The sequence below is a fragment of the Lissotriton vulgaris genome, chromosome 2_1 (genome assembly GCF_964263255.1).
Source record: "Lissotriton vulgaris chromosome 2_1, aLisVul1.2, whole genome shotgun sequence".
Taxonomy (NCBI): Eukaryota; Metazoa; Chordata; class Amphibia; order Caudata; family Salamandridae; genus Lissotriton; species Lissotriton vulgaris.
Window position 1 is genome coordinate 1,835,821,234 of NC_141687.1, and position 18,963 is coordinate 1,835,840,196.

General features: G+C 41.6%; 1 protein-coding gene across 2 annotated transcripts in view; it reads right to left on the bottom strand.

The window, feature by feature from the left end:
* MEGF11 (multiple EGF like domains 11) overlaps positions 1-18,963 on the bottom strand; it is a 1,355,792-nt gene that overhangs the window by 308,741 nt on the left and 1,028,088 nt on the right. For both annotated transcript variants that reach the window (XM_086957988.1, XM_086957987.1), the window contains exons 13-14: positions 13,114-13,260; positions 7,844-7,978 (exon numbers count right to left, since the gene is read on the bottom strand). In XM_086957988.1, coding sequence (XP_086814114.1) covers positions 7,844-7,978; positions 13,114-13,260 — 282 coding nt within the window. The remainder of the gene's footprint in view (positions 1-7,843; positions 7,979-13,113; positions 13,261-18,963) is intronic.

An 18,963-nucleotide genomic window follows, 5' to 3' on the forward strand; every position in this document is an offset into this window, starting at 1 on the left:
TATTGTCACCAGTGCCAGTATGGAAAAGTGCTTGCCATAGATGAATAGGTGGAAATATCTGCATGCACACACCACGCTTAGGCTCTCTTTTTCAGGCTTAGAATAGGCTCTTTTGGCATCCGTCAGGATCTGGTTGGCAAAAGGTAAATTTTTGCATCTCTAGTTCCATTTTTAGGATTGTTCCTAAGCGGCTTGCGACTACTGTGTTCTCCCTGCAGAATTTGGGGTTGGAGAGGGTCATGTTGTTAGCGCCACTGACCACCTTCCTGGTCTCTTGAAAGGGTTGCTCACACTGTGGCATCTAACTGAACACCTGACCTTGCTGGTCAATTCTCTGGGCGCATGGCTGATCATAGAATTGTCTATCATGTACGGTAAGCAATAACTGTTGATTCCAAGAAAAGACCTAATTGCACTTTAATTGGTGGGGTTTGGGTGTTGTTCACAGTCTTAACCTTGACAATATCTGTGTGCATGCCTTCTCCTGAGAAGACATGTGGACAGACACTCAAGTTCAATTTGTGAACCTCCCATTTTCCTGTGTTGAATGGTAGTAGGATATCCTGTAATGGTTGGCATAGACATTCTAGAGATTTATCTTGCTCATGTAAAGTGGATATAAACACCAGAATGTCATAGTATTCACTATGCCTCTGATGACTCTCTTGAATGCTTCTTGAAACATTTCAGCTGCTATGGCAAAAGAAATCAAGACGTATCTGGAGTCTTCACGTAATTAAAACTGATGGTAACATTTGTAGAGGTCAAATTTGGAGAATATTTTGGCTTATTTCAGCAATGTGATCATGCCACGTGTGGGTGCTGCTCCTGTTCAATAGCCATGTTTGGCAATCTCATGTTCACACATAGGCATACTTTTCAACTAGTGCTGCATTTGGGTACTGGCACTACTGGTGACACCTCTAGGTCTGGTCCTCTTGTCTCTTCGATTATGTCTATTTCTTGTAGTTCCAGTGTCTACTCCTCCTTTGCCCTCTTGAGATTGACCTGTATTTTTAGATTATTTTTTCTCATTGATTCAACATTTTCATTGATGTGTAGATGTACTTGGAAATTTGCTATCATTCCTAATCCTATGAATGGAGTGTGGTATTTCTGTACAGTGGGAGGTTAGACGTCTGCCATTTAAAGGATGGCTACTAGCTTCTGTTGCTCTGCCATGTAAACACTAAGGCAGCCAGAGGAAGTTTGTCCATCAATGAGCTGCTCTCTTCTGGAAATCTTCCCCACACTGATCAATTCCTCAGGCAATAATGAAAGCATGCAAAGCCCCTCTTCTGCTGTTTTCTTATAAGAGCTCCATAGCCAGGTTGATATCTATTCAACTAAGCCTGAGAGCAGAACCTGTGCAGTATCATTAACAACGTGTGTGTACACAAAACCCAATTCTAGGTGTGAGAATTATCAAACTCCCTGTTGGGTTTCCCCTTGTGCCCAACAAAGTCACTTATCAGGCAAAATAAAGCCATAGTAAGGGTAAGATGTGTGCTACTGAAAACTACTACAATAAGAACACAAGCCTGACCTTAGTGTGCCAGTTGTATTTCTAGTTTTAGTATACTCCCTCACAGAGAATTATCTGTGCCGAGTGATTCAATTAGGATGAACAAGGTTTTGATGGATGATCTTTAGAAGGAGTGTGGCCAAAAGAGCAGTAACTAGAATTCACTTGCAAGATGCTATGTAATGAATGGAGTGGCCTAAAACATAAGAACTAGAATCATTTGACAAAGCATGCCACATGACCAGTATTAACCAGTATTAAAATGCTCTATTTTCTGTTCTATTTTCTGCATCCAATTAAATCACACAACCAACACAAGCACCTAAAAAAACCGGACCTTATGTCTTTAACAATACTTGTTGTCACTCATTTTTCTATAATATCAGATAAATAAGAAACAACTTCCATTTTTCCATTCTCATCGCTTTCCTCTGCAATCTCTGTCTCTGAGTTAGTCACTTATTTTCGTTTGCTACCCACATCTCCTTACACACACACACACGCACTCACACACACACACTCACTCGCTCTCTCTCTCTCTGCATTTTCTTGTAAGTGTATGCCTTCTTCAAGCTCTTTCCATAGAATGGAAATTCCAATAGATACAAGTGACCATCACACTATACCTTCTATAGAGAAGCCAAGGACTGGATGGCATGTTGTCTGAAGACCATTATGATTAAGGCTCCCTCAGCCGCGTTTGGTAGTGGGAGTACCTGCCGGGCGGTGACGTGGGGAGGGGGAGGAGCAGGGTGGGGGGTAGTAATCTATGGATTACGGGCTTTACAGGTAAGTAAACATATAACTAAAGAAAAGGAATTTCGTTATGCGCACTGCATCGCATTTGGGGATGCAGTGCACGCAACAAAATTAGTTTTATTTATTTATATGTTTACTTACCTGTAAAGCCCTGAAATCCATAGATTACTACTCCCCAACCTGCCCCTCGCCCTCCCCACGTCACTGCCCGGCAGGTACTCCCATTACCGACCGCGGCTGAGCTCCTTGTTTTCCGTTTTTACGGATTTCTAAAGATAAATACAGAAAGGAAACAATGTGTTTTCTGTCTGCATTTATTTTTAAAAGTGGATAAATACAGAAAATTGTGCTTTTTTTAAGTGATTTTCCGAGTTGTCTTTCATGAATTGTAGCATAACAGTCGAGCAGATGGACAGCATGAAAATTAAAAAACAGGATGAAATTTCTTTAAATAATAGCATATCTCAACATACATTTGTTGTCTAATGCTAATATTTTGTGGATATATTCTCACGTAGTATTTCCCAGCTTAAATACCTAAATCATGACAGACCTCAAACTATGAGTGCATGTCCTGTCAGTTAAATAAATATGGAAATTTACAGTTTTATAACTTCGTTTATACACAAAACACAAAAGAAAATATTGATAAATACAAACAAAATGGCCCAAAAATAAATATAGATAAATATAGACGGAAATATTTAAAAAAAATACCATAAAACCGGAAGCCCTAATTATGATACAGAGACAGACACTGAGAGAATCTTACTCTGACTTCAGCCTCAACTTGCTATATCCTAATTCCATTGTTTGTGCTGCGCCAACGCAGAAGGGGGTCTGTGTGTTCTATACATTAACTCAAAAAATCCCTGAGTTAGCGCTTGTGCTGCTGATAGCAGGGCTTGGAAACATGAAGATGCAATTATAGCAGTGTTTCTGAGCTCTGCTGTCTGCTGTCCAAACACTATGTACTGGTGGCCGGGAATGGATAGCCATGTGGAACAGTATGTCGATGTGTGCAAGATATGTTTGGCCTTTGTTAAACATTGGCAAAGTAAAGAGAAGCTACTGGATAGTGTAGAATTCCTTGGTAATCCGTGGACGAAGGTTGGCTATGGATTTAATGGATCCTTCCTTTCTCTATTATTTCCAGATATGAGGTATCGAATTGTGATGAGTGATTGTTTTTTAAAATGGATTTATTATAGATTTGTGTCGACAGCTACCAATGATTAGGTCATCTGATAATAATGGAACATATTTTGTTTCTGAGGAAAAAAAGATTTTGACTCATATTTGTATCAGATCTTTGATGACAGTGTTTTATACTTCATCTTCAAATGGGGTTGCAGAGAGAGTGAAGATATTTATGAAGGAGAAATGCAGACTCCTGTGGCCGGTTGCTTAGATGTTAAAAAATATTTGGCAAAGAAAGTTATGGCTTATATATACACAGTCCACACCACAACTTGTGTTGCACCTTTTGTTTTGTTGAAGGATCTTTGAGAAATTGGGTTATTCGTTACGAAGGATGTGAGGACAGCGCCTTCTGTTCCGTTCTAATGTGAGCATGACAATGTGCGCTTCATTGGTGTTTCACATATGGGGCGAAAGACATATCTCCTCCAGATGTCTGCTTTTCTTTGAAGGTGAAAAGACTGATAATGATGCCACGTTGTTATGTTACAAACAAGCCACGGCTTCATAGGTGTACGATTGCTCAACCACTAACGACCAGGAGTCAGGACTTAACCATGGGTTTCCCCGCACATTATAAATGGCCGTCCTTGCCACGTGTTCTGTATACACACGAGCTACCTGCAGTTATTTGCTAGTGCCTCTGAAAGGCAGGGATAGCTAAGGAAGAGTCAGGCACGTGTTAGGGCATTTCCTCCACCCTAAACCCCTTTAAATGGGGCTAGAGAAAATACATATGTTCATGTTCATGTTATGCATATGTTTATACAGATTTTTGTCATTCTATTACTGTAAAGCGCTCTGCTACCTCCGGGTCTTGACAGAGCTATAGAAAACTTCCTAAATAAATAAATAAATAAATACAAGGCTCTATCAAAAGGGGCTGCGCATGTTAATATTATTGATATTATATTTTTTTATTTATAGATTTTGAGACAATGCTCGTAACAAAACACACACGTCAGATAACGAACCTTATAAAATTCCAGAGAATAAAATGCATAAAACAGAACGCAAAATGAAAGAACTAGTAATACAAGTTTCAAATAGCCTGATATTTGCTGTATATATTTTTTTAGGAACTTCCCAAACAAAATAGTTTGATTTAGTTAAACTGCCCATCGTGGAGCTTTCTGCTTTAGTCTAGACTAAAATGCAAAACGGTGCTTTTAGAACCGTAATTGGTATTTGTAAATGGTGTGCTAGTTTGATCCTTTATTCATGGGGGTGGTTTGTGGTGTTTTGTTACAAAAAACAAGAGAATACCAACTTTTAATTTTAGCTCCACAGAACAGAACTGATAATAAAATATGGCTACTGATGAAACAGCAACGATTCTACATGTTTGTAAGTAGTGCATTCTGAGCACCGTGGAGGGCACTTGGAGGATGACAGACATTTTTAAACAGTGTATGGTATGTGAGCCTCTTAGCTCATCAGGGACACAAGTGAAAGCACTGGAGCTTCGTTGCAAGGCCTCATTTTAACTACGCTGACTGCAGCTGTGGTTGCAGAGACGCCGTTCCCATCATTCAATCTGTATGACTACCTTTTGGGTTGTCCGACTTTACTGTGCACATTTTTCGGTGCTGCCATTGTGAAACTGGGGAACCGTTGGCGATTGTAAATGTAAATTGATACTTGTATAGCGCACTACTCACCCGCAGGGGTCTCAAGGCGCTTGTACGAATACCGCTGTGGAACCCATTCTGGCTTTCCCTGTGAGGCGTCCAGTCCTGGGCACCCCCAAGGTGGAGGCCAGGCATCCTTAGCGTTGTGGGGGCCGTTGTGGAGATTAAGCAAGCTATTGCCCAGAGTTGCAGAGTGGGACTCCATGATTGGAATAGGCACCGAGGCGAGAATTATCAGGTCCGTGGAATTTTGAGCCCAAGACCCGCCGAGGCGGGGAATTGAACCCTGGTCCCGGGCTAGACCTCTGCATCAGGGTCTGCCGCTCTAATCATTGAGCCACACTTCTCCAATTTTGTCATTTTCAATGATAGACCCCACGGCATGAAGCCATACTTCTGAAAACAACATAACTAAAGTCCCACTCACGATCTGAATTTTCTCCAAGCATATGGGAGACATTTCTAAATAAATCTAAATTTCTAAATATATTTCTAAATAAAATCGTATGAATTATTAATCTACATTGTTTAGACAATGAAGCGCAGCGCATGCATTCTCGCTTGCAAGAGATTATTTTCTACAACAGGCTTGGAGCACACCCATTGCTTACAATTTGTGGCTTAATTTTCACTTCCATTTGCTGCCTTCTTCTTGAGCAGCGTGTACCGGCTTCACTTCCTCTTCTTTTGTCTGGAAGATGGACCAAGTACTAATTGCTTAATCTTGATTATGTTCCTTCTGCTACTGTGATTCAGTCACTATTTTTCTTTCCAGCTAGTGCAGCCCTCCTGTTGAACATGTTGCTTCTTCCCTCCCATCATCCACCTTCCAGTTGTCTGGGTTACCTCTTCCCTTCCACACTCCACCCTCCAGTTGTCTGTGTTGTCCCCCACCCGTCATAAGAGAAAAAAGCGATATGTTTCGGTCAGCACTTGCCACTTCATGGCATTTTTGTTTAGCGGCCCATTTTGATGCCATTGTGCTTTTTATTATAACTTTTAGCCACGCTGCTCTACAACATGGCTAAAAGACACTCGAAAAGACAATAGTTCTCACATAGGCAAGACTTATTGGCTTTGCAAAGTTTGTTCCTTAATGTGGAAGTTTAAATGCATTTAAAAGCCTCTGATTTATCATTTATTTTGCTGGTGACATTTTTCATTGCTTTTTATTTTTTCATTTGCTTTGGGAGTACTGTTTGTCAACTGTGTGCTTACTAATGATGTTTTTACTTTTCCTACACCTTTCAACTCGCCTTATCCATCAGTCTCCATTTTTCCTTTATTTTTCTTATGGAATTTTATCTTTGTACATACCCGATTATGACCATCAAAGTTATGAATTTCTTACTTTGTTGCTGGAACAGCAGCAGGTACTTTTTTGAGGATATCCCACGCCACTCAGGCCCAGCTACGAAATGTGACTCAAGGTTGCAGTCAATGAATCCCGTTTGCCTCTGAAGACCGACCAGGTTATATAAAGAGGAATAATAGGCCTGCCTTATAGTGAGGAACAGCATCCAGAGGCTAGTACGAAACTTGTTTAAACTTCTGACTTTGTGATCAACCCTCTTTTGGCCAGTATACATGGAAACTAACTGATAGGCCAAAAGAAAGGCAAGACATTTGACCCAAAGTACCAGAATGAGCCTGTATTGCAGCTTGGCCATATCTGCAGATAATGAAGGAGGTTTCGCATAATGAATGAATGAATGAAGGCAGTCTTATATTGCGCAGACTTAGCCCGTGGGCATCAAGGCGCCTAAAAGAAATGAAAACATGATATAGGAGCCGAGAGCCAGCTTACAGATACACCTCTGCAAAAAGCTTGGTTTTTAATGCCTTCCTGAAGGGTCCGATAGAGGGTTGTGCTTTTAATTCCGGGGGGAGGGTGTTCCACAACTTAGGGGCCAGAACAGAGAAGGCCCTTCCTCCCTACCTGACTCTATGAACCCGAGGAACAGTCAGGAGATTCTTGCTGGAGGAGCGTAGGTTTCTGCTGGGAGTGTATGGAACCATACATGTTCTGTTCCACATTGCAGTTCCTCATGCTCAACAAATTCAATGCATGCCAGGACACAGAGGAGCAGTGTAGGTATCAGAGACATTCCCCTAAGCATAGTGCATTTATGTGTTGTAGGTTGACTGCACTCGTTGCTTATTGACTGACAGAAAACTCTACTGAAGATGTCAGAACAGCCAGTATGCATTGTGACTACTGTCTTGGTCTTCCATCTTTAAAGATCTGAAACAAATAGCGTTATGATATGTGGGTAATTTTAACATCCTTTGATATACTCGATTCTTTGTGGCGAGAGATGCATATGAAAGGTTTTTCAACAGACGGAGGCCAGTGCACTCAACTCATTGAATAACTGAATGCAGCCACTGGTGATAACTGATATCAGCAGTGGTGGGGCAGAGTATAAAACAACTGTCACTTATTAGATGGGGTGGTGACTAGAAATATAACTGCGATGGAGGGTGGGACTTTGAATGGACCAGTGTGAGGATTCAAAATGGGATCTTAGATTGCATTATAGATGTATCAATGAGGAGGATTATAAATGGGAAAGTGGGTGTGATTAGAGAATGGGATTTTAGATGGAATGAAGGCTTGCTTAACACCTGGAAAAGTGGATGAGATTATGGTGGGATCTTTATGGATTTGATCGTGGATACAACTGTTGCTGGGCCATTTCTGGTCAATGTTCCTGAAAAATCCTACCTTGATTGCAGAGTGAACCAAAGAACCCTGGCAGGCAGTCGCAATGGCCGGTGATGTGGTGGCAGGGTCCATTACTGTGCACACACTGAGGGCAGCTTTGGCTGCATCGGTGGCCATAAAACCCAGGCGAACAAACTGAAAATGATACAAAGAAGTGGATTCAGAATATTACTGTACTGCAAGACCATCAACTTAAATTAACATAATTGCATCAAGCTTCAAAATTATCAGGATTAATCGCATAGAGACATGCAGACAGAGGGCATATAAAGACAGCCCAATCTAATTAACTCTTCCTTTTCCCTGTCAGCCCTAGCTATATATGCCATTTAGACTTCAGCTTGGGCCATTACGTCGCACCACTATCTATTTCTCATGAATGTCTTTCAAAGGTCTTTGGAATTCTGTGTCTAATTCTGAACACAAAAACTCTTGTTGACAGGGGAATCCACACATTTATGATGAAGACCTTTATAATGTTTGTACTGAGATCCCAAACCCCACCAACTACTCCGCTCCCCTCAACTTCACCATTTCAGCACAACACCCGGCTCTACTTTGTTTAAACTCATCAGTATTGAAAGGTCTCTGTCATTTTTTTCATGGCCTTGCTATATGATGCAAGTTCTTGCTTCTGATAGAGATGATTTTGAATTAATAAAAAATGTGTGCCTAGGGTTAAGAAAAGTTTTACACCAAAACAAAAACACTGCACTTCACAGAACTACATTTTCCTGTGCTTGATCAAACTAGGCCCACATTAGAATTAACCTCCATCTTTAATAGCCTAACACATACATGATGTGGGTGTTTTCATTTCTCTGTTCATCGCACATAGCAAAATGTGCCCCTCTGTGTTGAAATGCTGTTTTCGAAGAACCTCGGGGAGAATTTTTCTTTTTGTATGTAACAAATTCTAGAGCTTCCCTCCTGAGCCACTGTTGGTCTATTACTAATATGAGGCTATCATTGTTTTTAGTGTAACTAGATTTGTCCTGATACATCAAATGACATTAGGTCAAAAGGTGTTGCGGTAATATTCATTTAGCGGATGGTGTAAGGATGGTGTCAGATGATGCTTCATTACATTTGTCTTCTGATTTGTGAGTTCAATTACCTTATGCTGACAGGGCAACTTTTGCTGTGTATTTTGTTATAGGACTCCTTTTGGTAGGTGAGGTAATATTGAGACTGGTTTGCCTGACTTTAAGTGCGGGCCCAACTACTCTATCTCTTGCTGAGAACGTGGAATATTTTTGCAGAGACTTGACTTCATGTCAGACGTTTTGCTGCATTTAATTGAGCTTTAAGCTACTTTTCTATATTGGTTTACCAGAATTTTGATTAACTATTATTTTGCCTTATATATTGCACTTTAAATTTATTTAATACAACTTCATGGCTTCTAACTTTATTGATCCTGAGCCTTTGGAGTCTTGTGATGTAGTTAATGTTATTTATCCTATCCTGATGATTTTGATTTTAATAGGGGGATCTCATCTATTCTTGAAGATAACATTACCCACAATCCTGCAGACACTTTGTCTATGGCTCCCAATTACCCTCCGCATCCAATTTAAGGCTCTGATTTTTGCCTTTAGGGCCCTCAATGGGTTGGGCCCGGGTTATCTGAGAAAGAGGCTCTAACTGGTCCATTCTATCAGATCCTTGAGATCAAACAATTTGCGTCTCCTGATCTCCCCTCGCTTTCGTCTATCCAGAATGGGTGGCAGAGCATTTGGAGTAGTGACTGCTAAACTGTGGAACAGCCTCCCATTAGATCTTAGGTTCATCTTTTCGGAATTAGAGTTCTGGAGAAGATTGAAAACCTGGCTGTTCACTAGCCCTTAAGTGCTTCCTCTATACTTCTAGCTTGCCGTCTGCAGCGCCGGGACACCCCCGTTGGGGGTAGCCGTGTGCTTTACAAGCTTCAAAAATAAATAAATAAATAATAAAATCTATCTGCTAATCAAAGATGCTGTCAACGTATCTCTCTTGAGAGAATCTCTTCGCAGGTTGTGCAGTATCTTCTTGGACTCTCACCAATCCATCTATATCCTTCACTGCACTGCAGAAATGAAAACAATACTCCTTGTGCAGCAAGCAGCAGTGAACACCAAATTCCAAATGTGGCCTGCAGAAATAGACATAATAATCTAGATGTGACCTTCAGAAATGGACACAATACTCCTGTCATGGCCTTCAGAAAATGATACCACATTCCCAGTATGGTCTGCGGAGCTGGATGCCATACTCCAGGTCTGGCATGCAGACAGGGATACTCAGTGCTCCAAATAAGTCCTTCGCAATGATCCAAATTATGACAATATAAAAAGAAGTTGCTTTTCTCCTCCAAAACCTCCTTCTTTCAATGGCTTAAAAATAGCAAAACCTTCTAAAGTTAAAAAAATAATTGCCAGAGAGAAGTCTGGCAACTTTGCACGCCCTCATTAGTGGGAGCACACTAATATATGTCTAACTGGGCTGCAATCTTAAATGACACTCCTCTAGAATTTGTTCAATCATCTCTGTTTTTTCTGTCCTTTCTGTGGTTTCAGTACTGCTGCAGCACCATCTGTATATTTGCGCATGGATTTGATCCAATCCCATCGAGTTTGGTTTTCTCAGGGCCACTTTCAATTGTTTACAGCATGTCTGCACAATTTTAGGTTTTATCTACAGATAGCTTTAGGCTGTCTGTTGTCATAAACCTATTCTGTACAGCATCAATAAACATCTGAGTGGACTTTGAGTCAGCCCATTGCTTATCATTTGTTGACTTTCTTGACAATCTCATTTGCTTGCTTCTTATTTGATGACTTTTCTTTGGTGGTTGAGTGTGGCCCTCCCCAGGAGCACAGCTTATTTATTATTATTATTATTATTATTATTATTAAAAACATTTATAGAGCGCGAACGAAGGCCCTTGGGCATCTCGGCGCTATTTATGAACCTTTTTACTGGAAGATTTGCATCCCTCACAATAGCAAACTACTTTTTTCTTTTTCATCCGGCACTCCCAGAGAGTTCATGTATTTTATTATTTTCTTCCCATCTTTTGCTTCCTCCTCACAGCCAACCCAACTTCACTCTGTGTGTTGCTCCACATCTCTCCCAACTCGTATGTAAAACCACAGCAACTCTCAGGATTTTTTTCCTACCTTTGCCCCTCATATGGAGACCGCAGCAGCCGTCTGCTGTGGCTAGTCAAGATCACGGGATCCTCGCCCAGTGCAATGTTTTTCTAAGGTGTTTTGCTCACGCAGGGCATGATGAGGCAACTTCCTGCATGCCGACTCCTCAAATATGGCACATGCAGGAAGTTAAAATCAATTAATAAAAGTAGGTAAATTCATCCACTACTAATTTCTTCAGGCGAATTTTTGACTAATTTGGATATTTTTTGTTAATATTTATTATTGTCAAGGTTGTGAAATGTTTCCCAATCTAAGATGGTCTACATTTTATTTGTAACCGTCTCATTTCCTGTTCTTTTACTATAAAAAAGGAGTGTGTCGCAATTGTTTCCTATCCATTGCTCACTCCTGGTTTCCATGGATTCCACAGATTCCAGTCCTTCACCTTGATATCCTATTTCCATTCTGACCAGCCTGAAGGTTTTTCTCAGGACCCCAGTTTTTTCCTTCTTGCTGTTTTTTTCCTGGAGCAGTTCCAATCTCCAGTTCCAATCTGGCTTCCGCTCCTGCCTCTGGAGATAGACAGACTTACCTGCATATTATGAGGAAGCCATCAACAGCATCACCAAGAAGGCCAGCTCTTGACAGCAACAACATTATTTTTACCAGGATTAACTAAAAAGCAGGCTTCATAATGTTATTGTTCTTTTATTCTTTAGCTCCTGCTTTCCACATGTTGAAAGGCCAGACCATAATAATCATAGGCAGCATTTATGGCTCTCGGGGAGGCAGAGGCTGCAGCACTCACTGAACTTGTGTTTGAAGCAGAAGTTTGACTAGAAAAATGTCTCTTCGCCCTTGAAGCCCATGAATCAGCTCCCTGGGCTACTGAAGAGCATCAGATATTCGGAGCATTTGTTCCAGTTACTAGGCATACGAAAAATAAACGACAAGCATTTTCCTTTCAATTCTGACACCTTCTCAGACAGATGTTATGCTCTTTAAGTACCTGCAAATAATCATGGGTGTTATTTTTAACAGTGCAATAGGATGTTTAACTTCTGTTCAGAGTTTCCTGCATGCATTTGATAAAAATAAACCATGCCCTTAATAAAGATTTAAAATATTGAACTCAATGTTCAGTTTCGAGATACCTTAATGTAAGTGTTTGCTTTACTCTCAGTAATTTGAAAAAAATATTTTAACAATGCTTTACAAACAAGCATTGAGAACGACAAGAGCTTAGCACTTCCATTATGAATGTAAGACCTTTTGGGTTTCCTAATACTTATTGCATATCTGCCTTCAATTCATGTCTGAAGACTGTAATCAACCTCAGGAGGTTTTCAATTTCTTGTTTACTGTATACCTCAAGAAAATTACATTTCCTTTTTTTTACTCTACAGTTTTTTTTGCATTTCCAAATAAAAGTTAACATTTGTTACATAAAGTATTGTTCCCAGGCACAGGTTTGGGCTCAGTCTGCCTGATGTGGTACACACGGCAACCGCTCCCATCTGTTTTAAAAATATTTTTAACATGCAAAAAAATCCTGCTAAATAGAACCCAAAGTGCAGACGATGAGAGAAAGCATGCCATTACACGACGCCTCAAAGAGCACAACAGCTGATGTTCCTCTTGCATATGTAATAAGGGAAAAAACCAGAAATGCCGTGGCACCCCACATATTAAATTATTCCCAGGCAAATAAACGAACGCGGTATGACTGGCAGAATGATTAGCTATAATAAGGAAGATGATATCTTCCCTGTGGTGAACCATGCACCAAACAATCTACCCGCCTGAGATGGCACTGCCTGCAAAAAGACATGGGCAGGCAAGCGCAGGAGTGCCTCAACGAAGGGCTGCGATCCTGCAAACAAGACATCTTGGCATTTTTACCTCTCCAAAAGTGAATTTGAGGAGCTGAGAGTTCGGTCTTGTTTACCAGATCAAGGTAATGCAAGGGTAGAGTATTTGAAGCACACACCATTCATTCCCTGTGCTAGCAGGAGAGGATGCATAGTTATTACGGTGTGTGGGGGTATTATCTATATTTTCGAAGTGTTGGTAGTGATAAAACCTAGGAGTGTGAGCACCTTCAGACCTTATTATAAGGGCTATACAACTTACTTCTCTGGCACATGGAACCTCGATATCCAGGCGCGCATTCACAGGTCCCATCCTCTGGAGCGCAGGAGCCTCCATTGTCGCAGTTACATGTCATAGAGCAGTTTGGCCCCCACCGCCCCTGGGTGCAGACGTTGTCGCAATGGATACCTGGAAAACACCAAGTGAACTGTTATGTGGTATCAAAAGTACAAACCTTATGTAATAGACACTCTGATGCAGTACAGTGATGTGCATCCTCCATTGAATGCTAAGTTTTTGTAGAATGCAGAACAGAGTGGTTTTCCAAGGTAGAAATACTCTGAATCCATGCACTTTCTGTAGGTTTTGTAGCAGGCTCATAGTTAAATAGTCGAAGTTTGCAGTCGGTGGTTACAATATTTGTGTAGAAGCTTTCCCTTTGTGTGTAAAATGTTCTAAAGAACAAAAGATACACAGTTATTTGAAATGTAATTCTGGAGAGTTCCAACAGGAGCAGTGTGGAGGGCAAAGTAAGTAGTCAGCTTCGAACTGTGTGGAGGGGGGAGGGCTTGGTAGGGTGGACAGGAGGGAGGGTTCACATATCTAGAGCGTTAAGGGGGAGTGGCCCCTGATGCCCAGCTGGTATGCTCGCCGGGCACTTTTGCCATTCGACTTAATATTATGTTAGCATCTGTATGCCTTTGACTGAACACAGACTGACTTAACATTCATTATAAATCAAGCTATATGGTCCTGGGGTGTAATTATTGTTGTAATTATTATGGACAGAATTTCGCCAGCACAGCTTCCTCCTATCTGTTTTAGGTGGAAAATGTGGAACGGTGATAGACAATGTGATAATATTTCCCCAAAACGCTGACATTTTCAAGCAATCTTTTGTTTTACTGAAAAATCTAGGTTAAGGGTCTCCAACGGGGAGCTCTGGAGCTCTCTGAAGTGCAGCCGGGCACAATAGCTACTTCGAGGGTCTACTCCAGCCATATTAAATGCCACTGTACAGGAAAATACAAGATTTTCCTTGAATGTATTAACCCAAAATGGAAAATATATATTTGATTAAAAAAATCTGAACATGTAAACCATATTTAAACTGCTATTTCAATAATAGCTTATACCTAGTTGCCTAAATGTATAGCTTTTAGTATTTCCTTTGTGCCATTAGGCACTTACTTTTGTGACTGTTCTGTTATTAGTCATGTGGAGGCATTTTATTATGATAAAGCTTTTTTTCTGACACTGCTGTTAGCAACCCCATCTTATGCATCCAGTGGATGGAGCTCAATTACAGTACTGAATTCTAAATATCGTCCGGACAAAATAGTATGTGCATCATGTAGAATAGAAGAATATCATGAAGGCAAGTATATAAAGTCAGGTATAGTTATATTTACGTTCTTAACCACATCTATTTATCTTGAAGATATATATTTTCAAGGTACGTGGATGAGGAGTTTAAAACTGTTAATCTATGCATACCTAAAAACTGAATCAGTGAAACCTCACAGTAAAGGTGTTTTGCCTTGTGGAGCCCTGAGCAGCGACGGCTTACAGCCTTTCACCTCTACAGGATTTTCAGTTCCATAAAAGAGACTATGTCAGAGGGGTAAAACCTAGGACCAGTGTTCACCTGAAACTCTGGCTGATCCGTGAAGCAACCACACCAGCAACAAAATCCAGTTTCGTCCTGCTCAGAGCATTTGGAGCTAAAACCAATATGTTCAGTGCAAGTTGGACAACAACGTACCCAACTTCGAAGGACACTCGCCGGCCACAGCCTTGGACTTATCACCACTGGAAATGTTTTAATTCCATTCCAGAAACTGAGTCTTCAGCTAAAAACTTTAAACAGAAAGACCGGCTTGATGTATCTGGCCTCTTCTCCATTGGGGTTGGCCTAAAATTACATCTAGGTCCTGGTCAACCATGAACAGGGATTTTTGATTGTCGCTTTATTTACTTTTCTTAGCACTTCTTTCCTTAAAACCTTAAAAATCCATATCTCAGATTCCCCATAACTGATATTAATGACGTTGGTGTTTGTACTAAAATATATAGGAATTTTAAAGTGTTGTGTTCCTTACATTGAAACCCTAGGTACTGTTTGAATATAACATGCAATTTTCTCAGGATTGGCTGCGGCTTGTGCCACAGCTTCTAGGGGTTGAGCCGATATTCTTTCACACCTGCGTTTTAACCTAACCAGAGTGGATTTATTAATTGGTAGGAGTACCCCCTACCAATTTAATAACCCCATTCCTGAAAGTATAAATTGATTACAATATCTGTGTCATTATTAGCACAAGTAATGTTACGATCCAAACATAAAAAAGGCATTGAAACAGATTGTTCCTACCTTCTAGGAGCAGCTTAGTGCATTACCAGGTACATCTAGGTCAGTGCTTAATTTGTGCTGGTGCACCAGCACTTATTTCCCACGGCCGGGTCTACATGGGGCCAGTAAACAAAAGAAAAACCCATGAGCTGTTTCATGCTGTACGTAACGTGAAACTTGTCTTTTTTATGCACTGTGAAAGTGAAGGCACAATGCAGCTGCCCATGTGTGAACCCGTCGAGATTTACTCGCCCCAGAGGCACAAGGCAGTCACGTTGTATCATCAGGATGGTGGGCGTGGCATTTTACAATGCCAGTGTATTTGTTTCCTAAGGTCTGTTAAGTCCTCTAGCCTGGGGCAGAGTGCACACAGCACAAGAGACAAGAGAGGCTGGGTGGGTTTGGAGTAAACATGTGAATCCCTCCGCCACTCCATGCAGGCCTGGAACACTTTTGCTGCAAAGTGCAGGGGCTGGAGGAGGGGCCCACAGTGTATTTGGCAGTTGGCGCATGTGAGAGAAGTATTGGGTGCAGATCGTTTCATTTGCAACTTGGCATGATGTGTGCAATGCTCTGTCAACACTACTGCCTAGAGCAGCAGTATTGCACTCCTATCAGTGCTGCCAAATGCCCACTCCTTTGGAGCTGCAGACAGTGTGTCTTTGTGGATTGGAGCTAGGCTGCAGCCCCAGCCAGCACGTTGTGTGTTGTAAAGGGATGATTAATCCAACAGACGCCTTAAAGCTGCTTTGTAGAGATTTATTGCAGTACAGAAAGAAACGTGCACCTCTTCATCTGGCCAAGCTCCAACTGACACATCTGGAATGCCAGGGAAGCCAGGATGCACAAAGAACACACAGCATATTCCAAATGTGACATAATACAATAAAGGTAAAGGATGGACTAAAACATGCAGCAAGATGAAATGATATTTACAACATTGTGATTGATCGGATTGACTGCCTAATGGGAGAGCGGGACATCTGCATTAGGTATGTGAAAATAGCAGCTAACACATTACAGCATTAATGCTGTAAAGTGTAGACAGCATGTTGCCATTTTTAAGTTTGATATTGAGATGCCATCCGAAGATGGTCTAACAATACTCCTGGCCTCCCTGAACATTTAAAGTGAAGTTTGCATTACGATTGGCAATGGAGGATGCGAAGGCAGCGTGCAGTTTCCACTTGAAGGGAATGCCTGTCATGCCCTGGTGAGCGAGGAAAGGAGGGAGGGAAATGAGGAACATTTAATGAATGATGTATTGTTAATTCATTTACTGTGAAAACGCCTCGCCATAAAGATAGCAAAGATTCGAAGGCAGAGGGCTTCTGCAGAGGAATTAATGCCTGCTTACACAACCGGACCACGTAACGAGAACACTCAGTAAACAGAAATACGAACCAATTCATCGAAGGAGGGTATAGCAGACCGTACGGGGACATTCTGCAAACCCCTCCCCGCCCATCACTTGTGACTTCTGTAAAGAGACCAGAGCTGGAAATGTTAAGGAAGATGTCTGCAACAAACAGCGTTCAACTCTTGCACCTGCAGATTCAGCGTGAGCCATGGCAAAATGCGGTCGAACCAAACTTGGTCTTCGATAACCCAAGGTAGGATTAACTTCAAGGGATATGCGTGGGTTTGCCAGCTGACATATGCAGACCTTGCATGTGTCACAAGTCCAGGTGTGAGTAACTCCTCCAGTCAATGCTATTTATTTTCCCACTGCATTCTGGTACTCGTAGTCCTGATTTTATAATGGCACCATAGGACTACTGAACCTGAATTAGATATGCTGTACTCCAGATTCAAATGGATGAAATCAACTAGGCTGACACACCCTAAAACGAGCATTTAATAAAGCCCAAGACTGGTAAGTTACAATCCAGCGACCTAGGTCTGATAACATACATTGAGTCCTGTTTTGGGGGCTAACGAGCAAGTATGGTGTTTGGGTTCTGAGCTGTTCTGTCAAATTTCCCAGATCCATGTTTGACTAGCAACTTTAGTCACAGTGTACATTTATAAACCTAGAAACAAAAGTTGGGTGTACTTGTGCGTTTATGTTTTGTACCCAGTCCTCATTTCTCCTTTACTTAAAGGGCAGGCAGGTAATGAAGTGGAGTGATCACATGAAATGAATATTATTTTTTTTATCAAATAGACCAGAGGGCTGCAAACGTTTTTGTTCCTAACTGACACCTAGCCGCATGTGGTAAGGGTACCAGATAGTCAGTCAGCCAACAGCATTAAGCATGCTGGGAGTTGTAGTTCATATATTCCTTTGATTGGCATAGGCCTGCAAATCTCTGCATGCTCAGTGTAGTTGGCTGGAAAAGCAACACTGGATGAAAGCCAGTCTCATTAAATGGATATCTGAAGTTATTTGCAGCCAGGAAGGGGACTTTTGGTCCAGATGAGAAGAGGCGCCTACGTGATAGCACTGTAGAGTCAGTGTGTAGTGCCAGGTAGAGGTTCTCCCAGACTCATCTCACAGATGAGCAGTCAGAGTAAACATGAGCTTGGGTTATGTGACACCACAGTGGCGGCAGTAAACATGTTACATAGGGGCAGGCAGCACAGAAATTCGGGTTGTACATTGTCTCTTGCACATGCACTCAATATCTTTTTAAAGAAGTTGGCACCTGTTTGCCTGCACAGAGCATAGTCGCTTAGTCTGTGTCCGGACCGGGAAACAACCTTTACAACACACTCATTAAATCGCACTACCTTTACATAGCGGTCATTATATCGCAACATCCTTTACATTGCATGTCATTGCAACACAGCCACTACATTGCATTTTGCAGCATAGCGGCAAAATCGGCCGAAAACAGGCCCTGGCAAAGAGCTCGGCGGCACCCCCAATCCCCGGGGGAGGGAGGGTGGAGGAGCGGCCGAGCACTTTGCCACAGCCGGTTTTGGTTCCCAGTCCGGCTCTGAGAGAGAGCAATATCCACCTGGAATCAAAGAAGTCATTAAAGCCGCATGGAGTATAAAAGGATCACGCCAGCCCCCCAACTTCTTGCACCCGCCTCCAAAGTCTTAATCTGGGAACCACAGGTAATCAAGGATTAGAGGAGCAAACACCGCCATCTCTGCATCACTGCACTGTCAGGATTAAGTCAACAGAGAAATGCACTTACTGGGCAGGCTATGGTCGCTTGGTTTTTTAAATATAAATCATCGAAGTGTAGGCAGCATGAAATATTGCAGATATCTGCTGGTTGGGTGGAGGGCCTCCTGGCAGGGAAGATTACACATTCTTGCTTATTAAGACACTTCCAGCTTGCCGGTTCAGCTGGAAGAGTCTGTCCAAATTCTGCCTTTACATAATTATATTCATACTATTTTGGAAGATATGATGAGTCAGGACCCAATAACTCGTTGGCATAAAGAAAGAGAGAGAAATGCGCGTGTGTGGCAAATCACAGCAGCGCAATGGATTAAAAAATACAAGCTAAAAAAGGGCCAAAAATAGCAACAAAAATGTCTGTTGCTTGTGCAGTGGATTTATCAGCCCCAAACATTGTCTT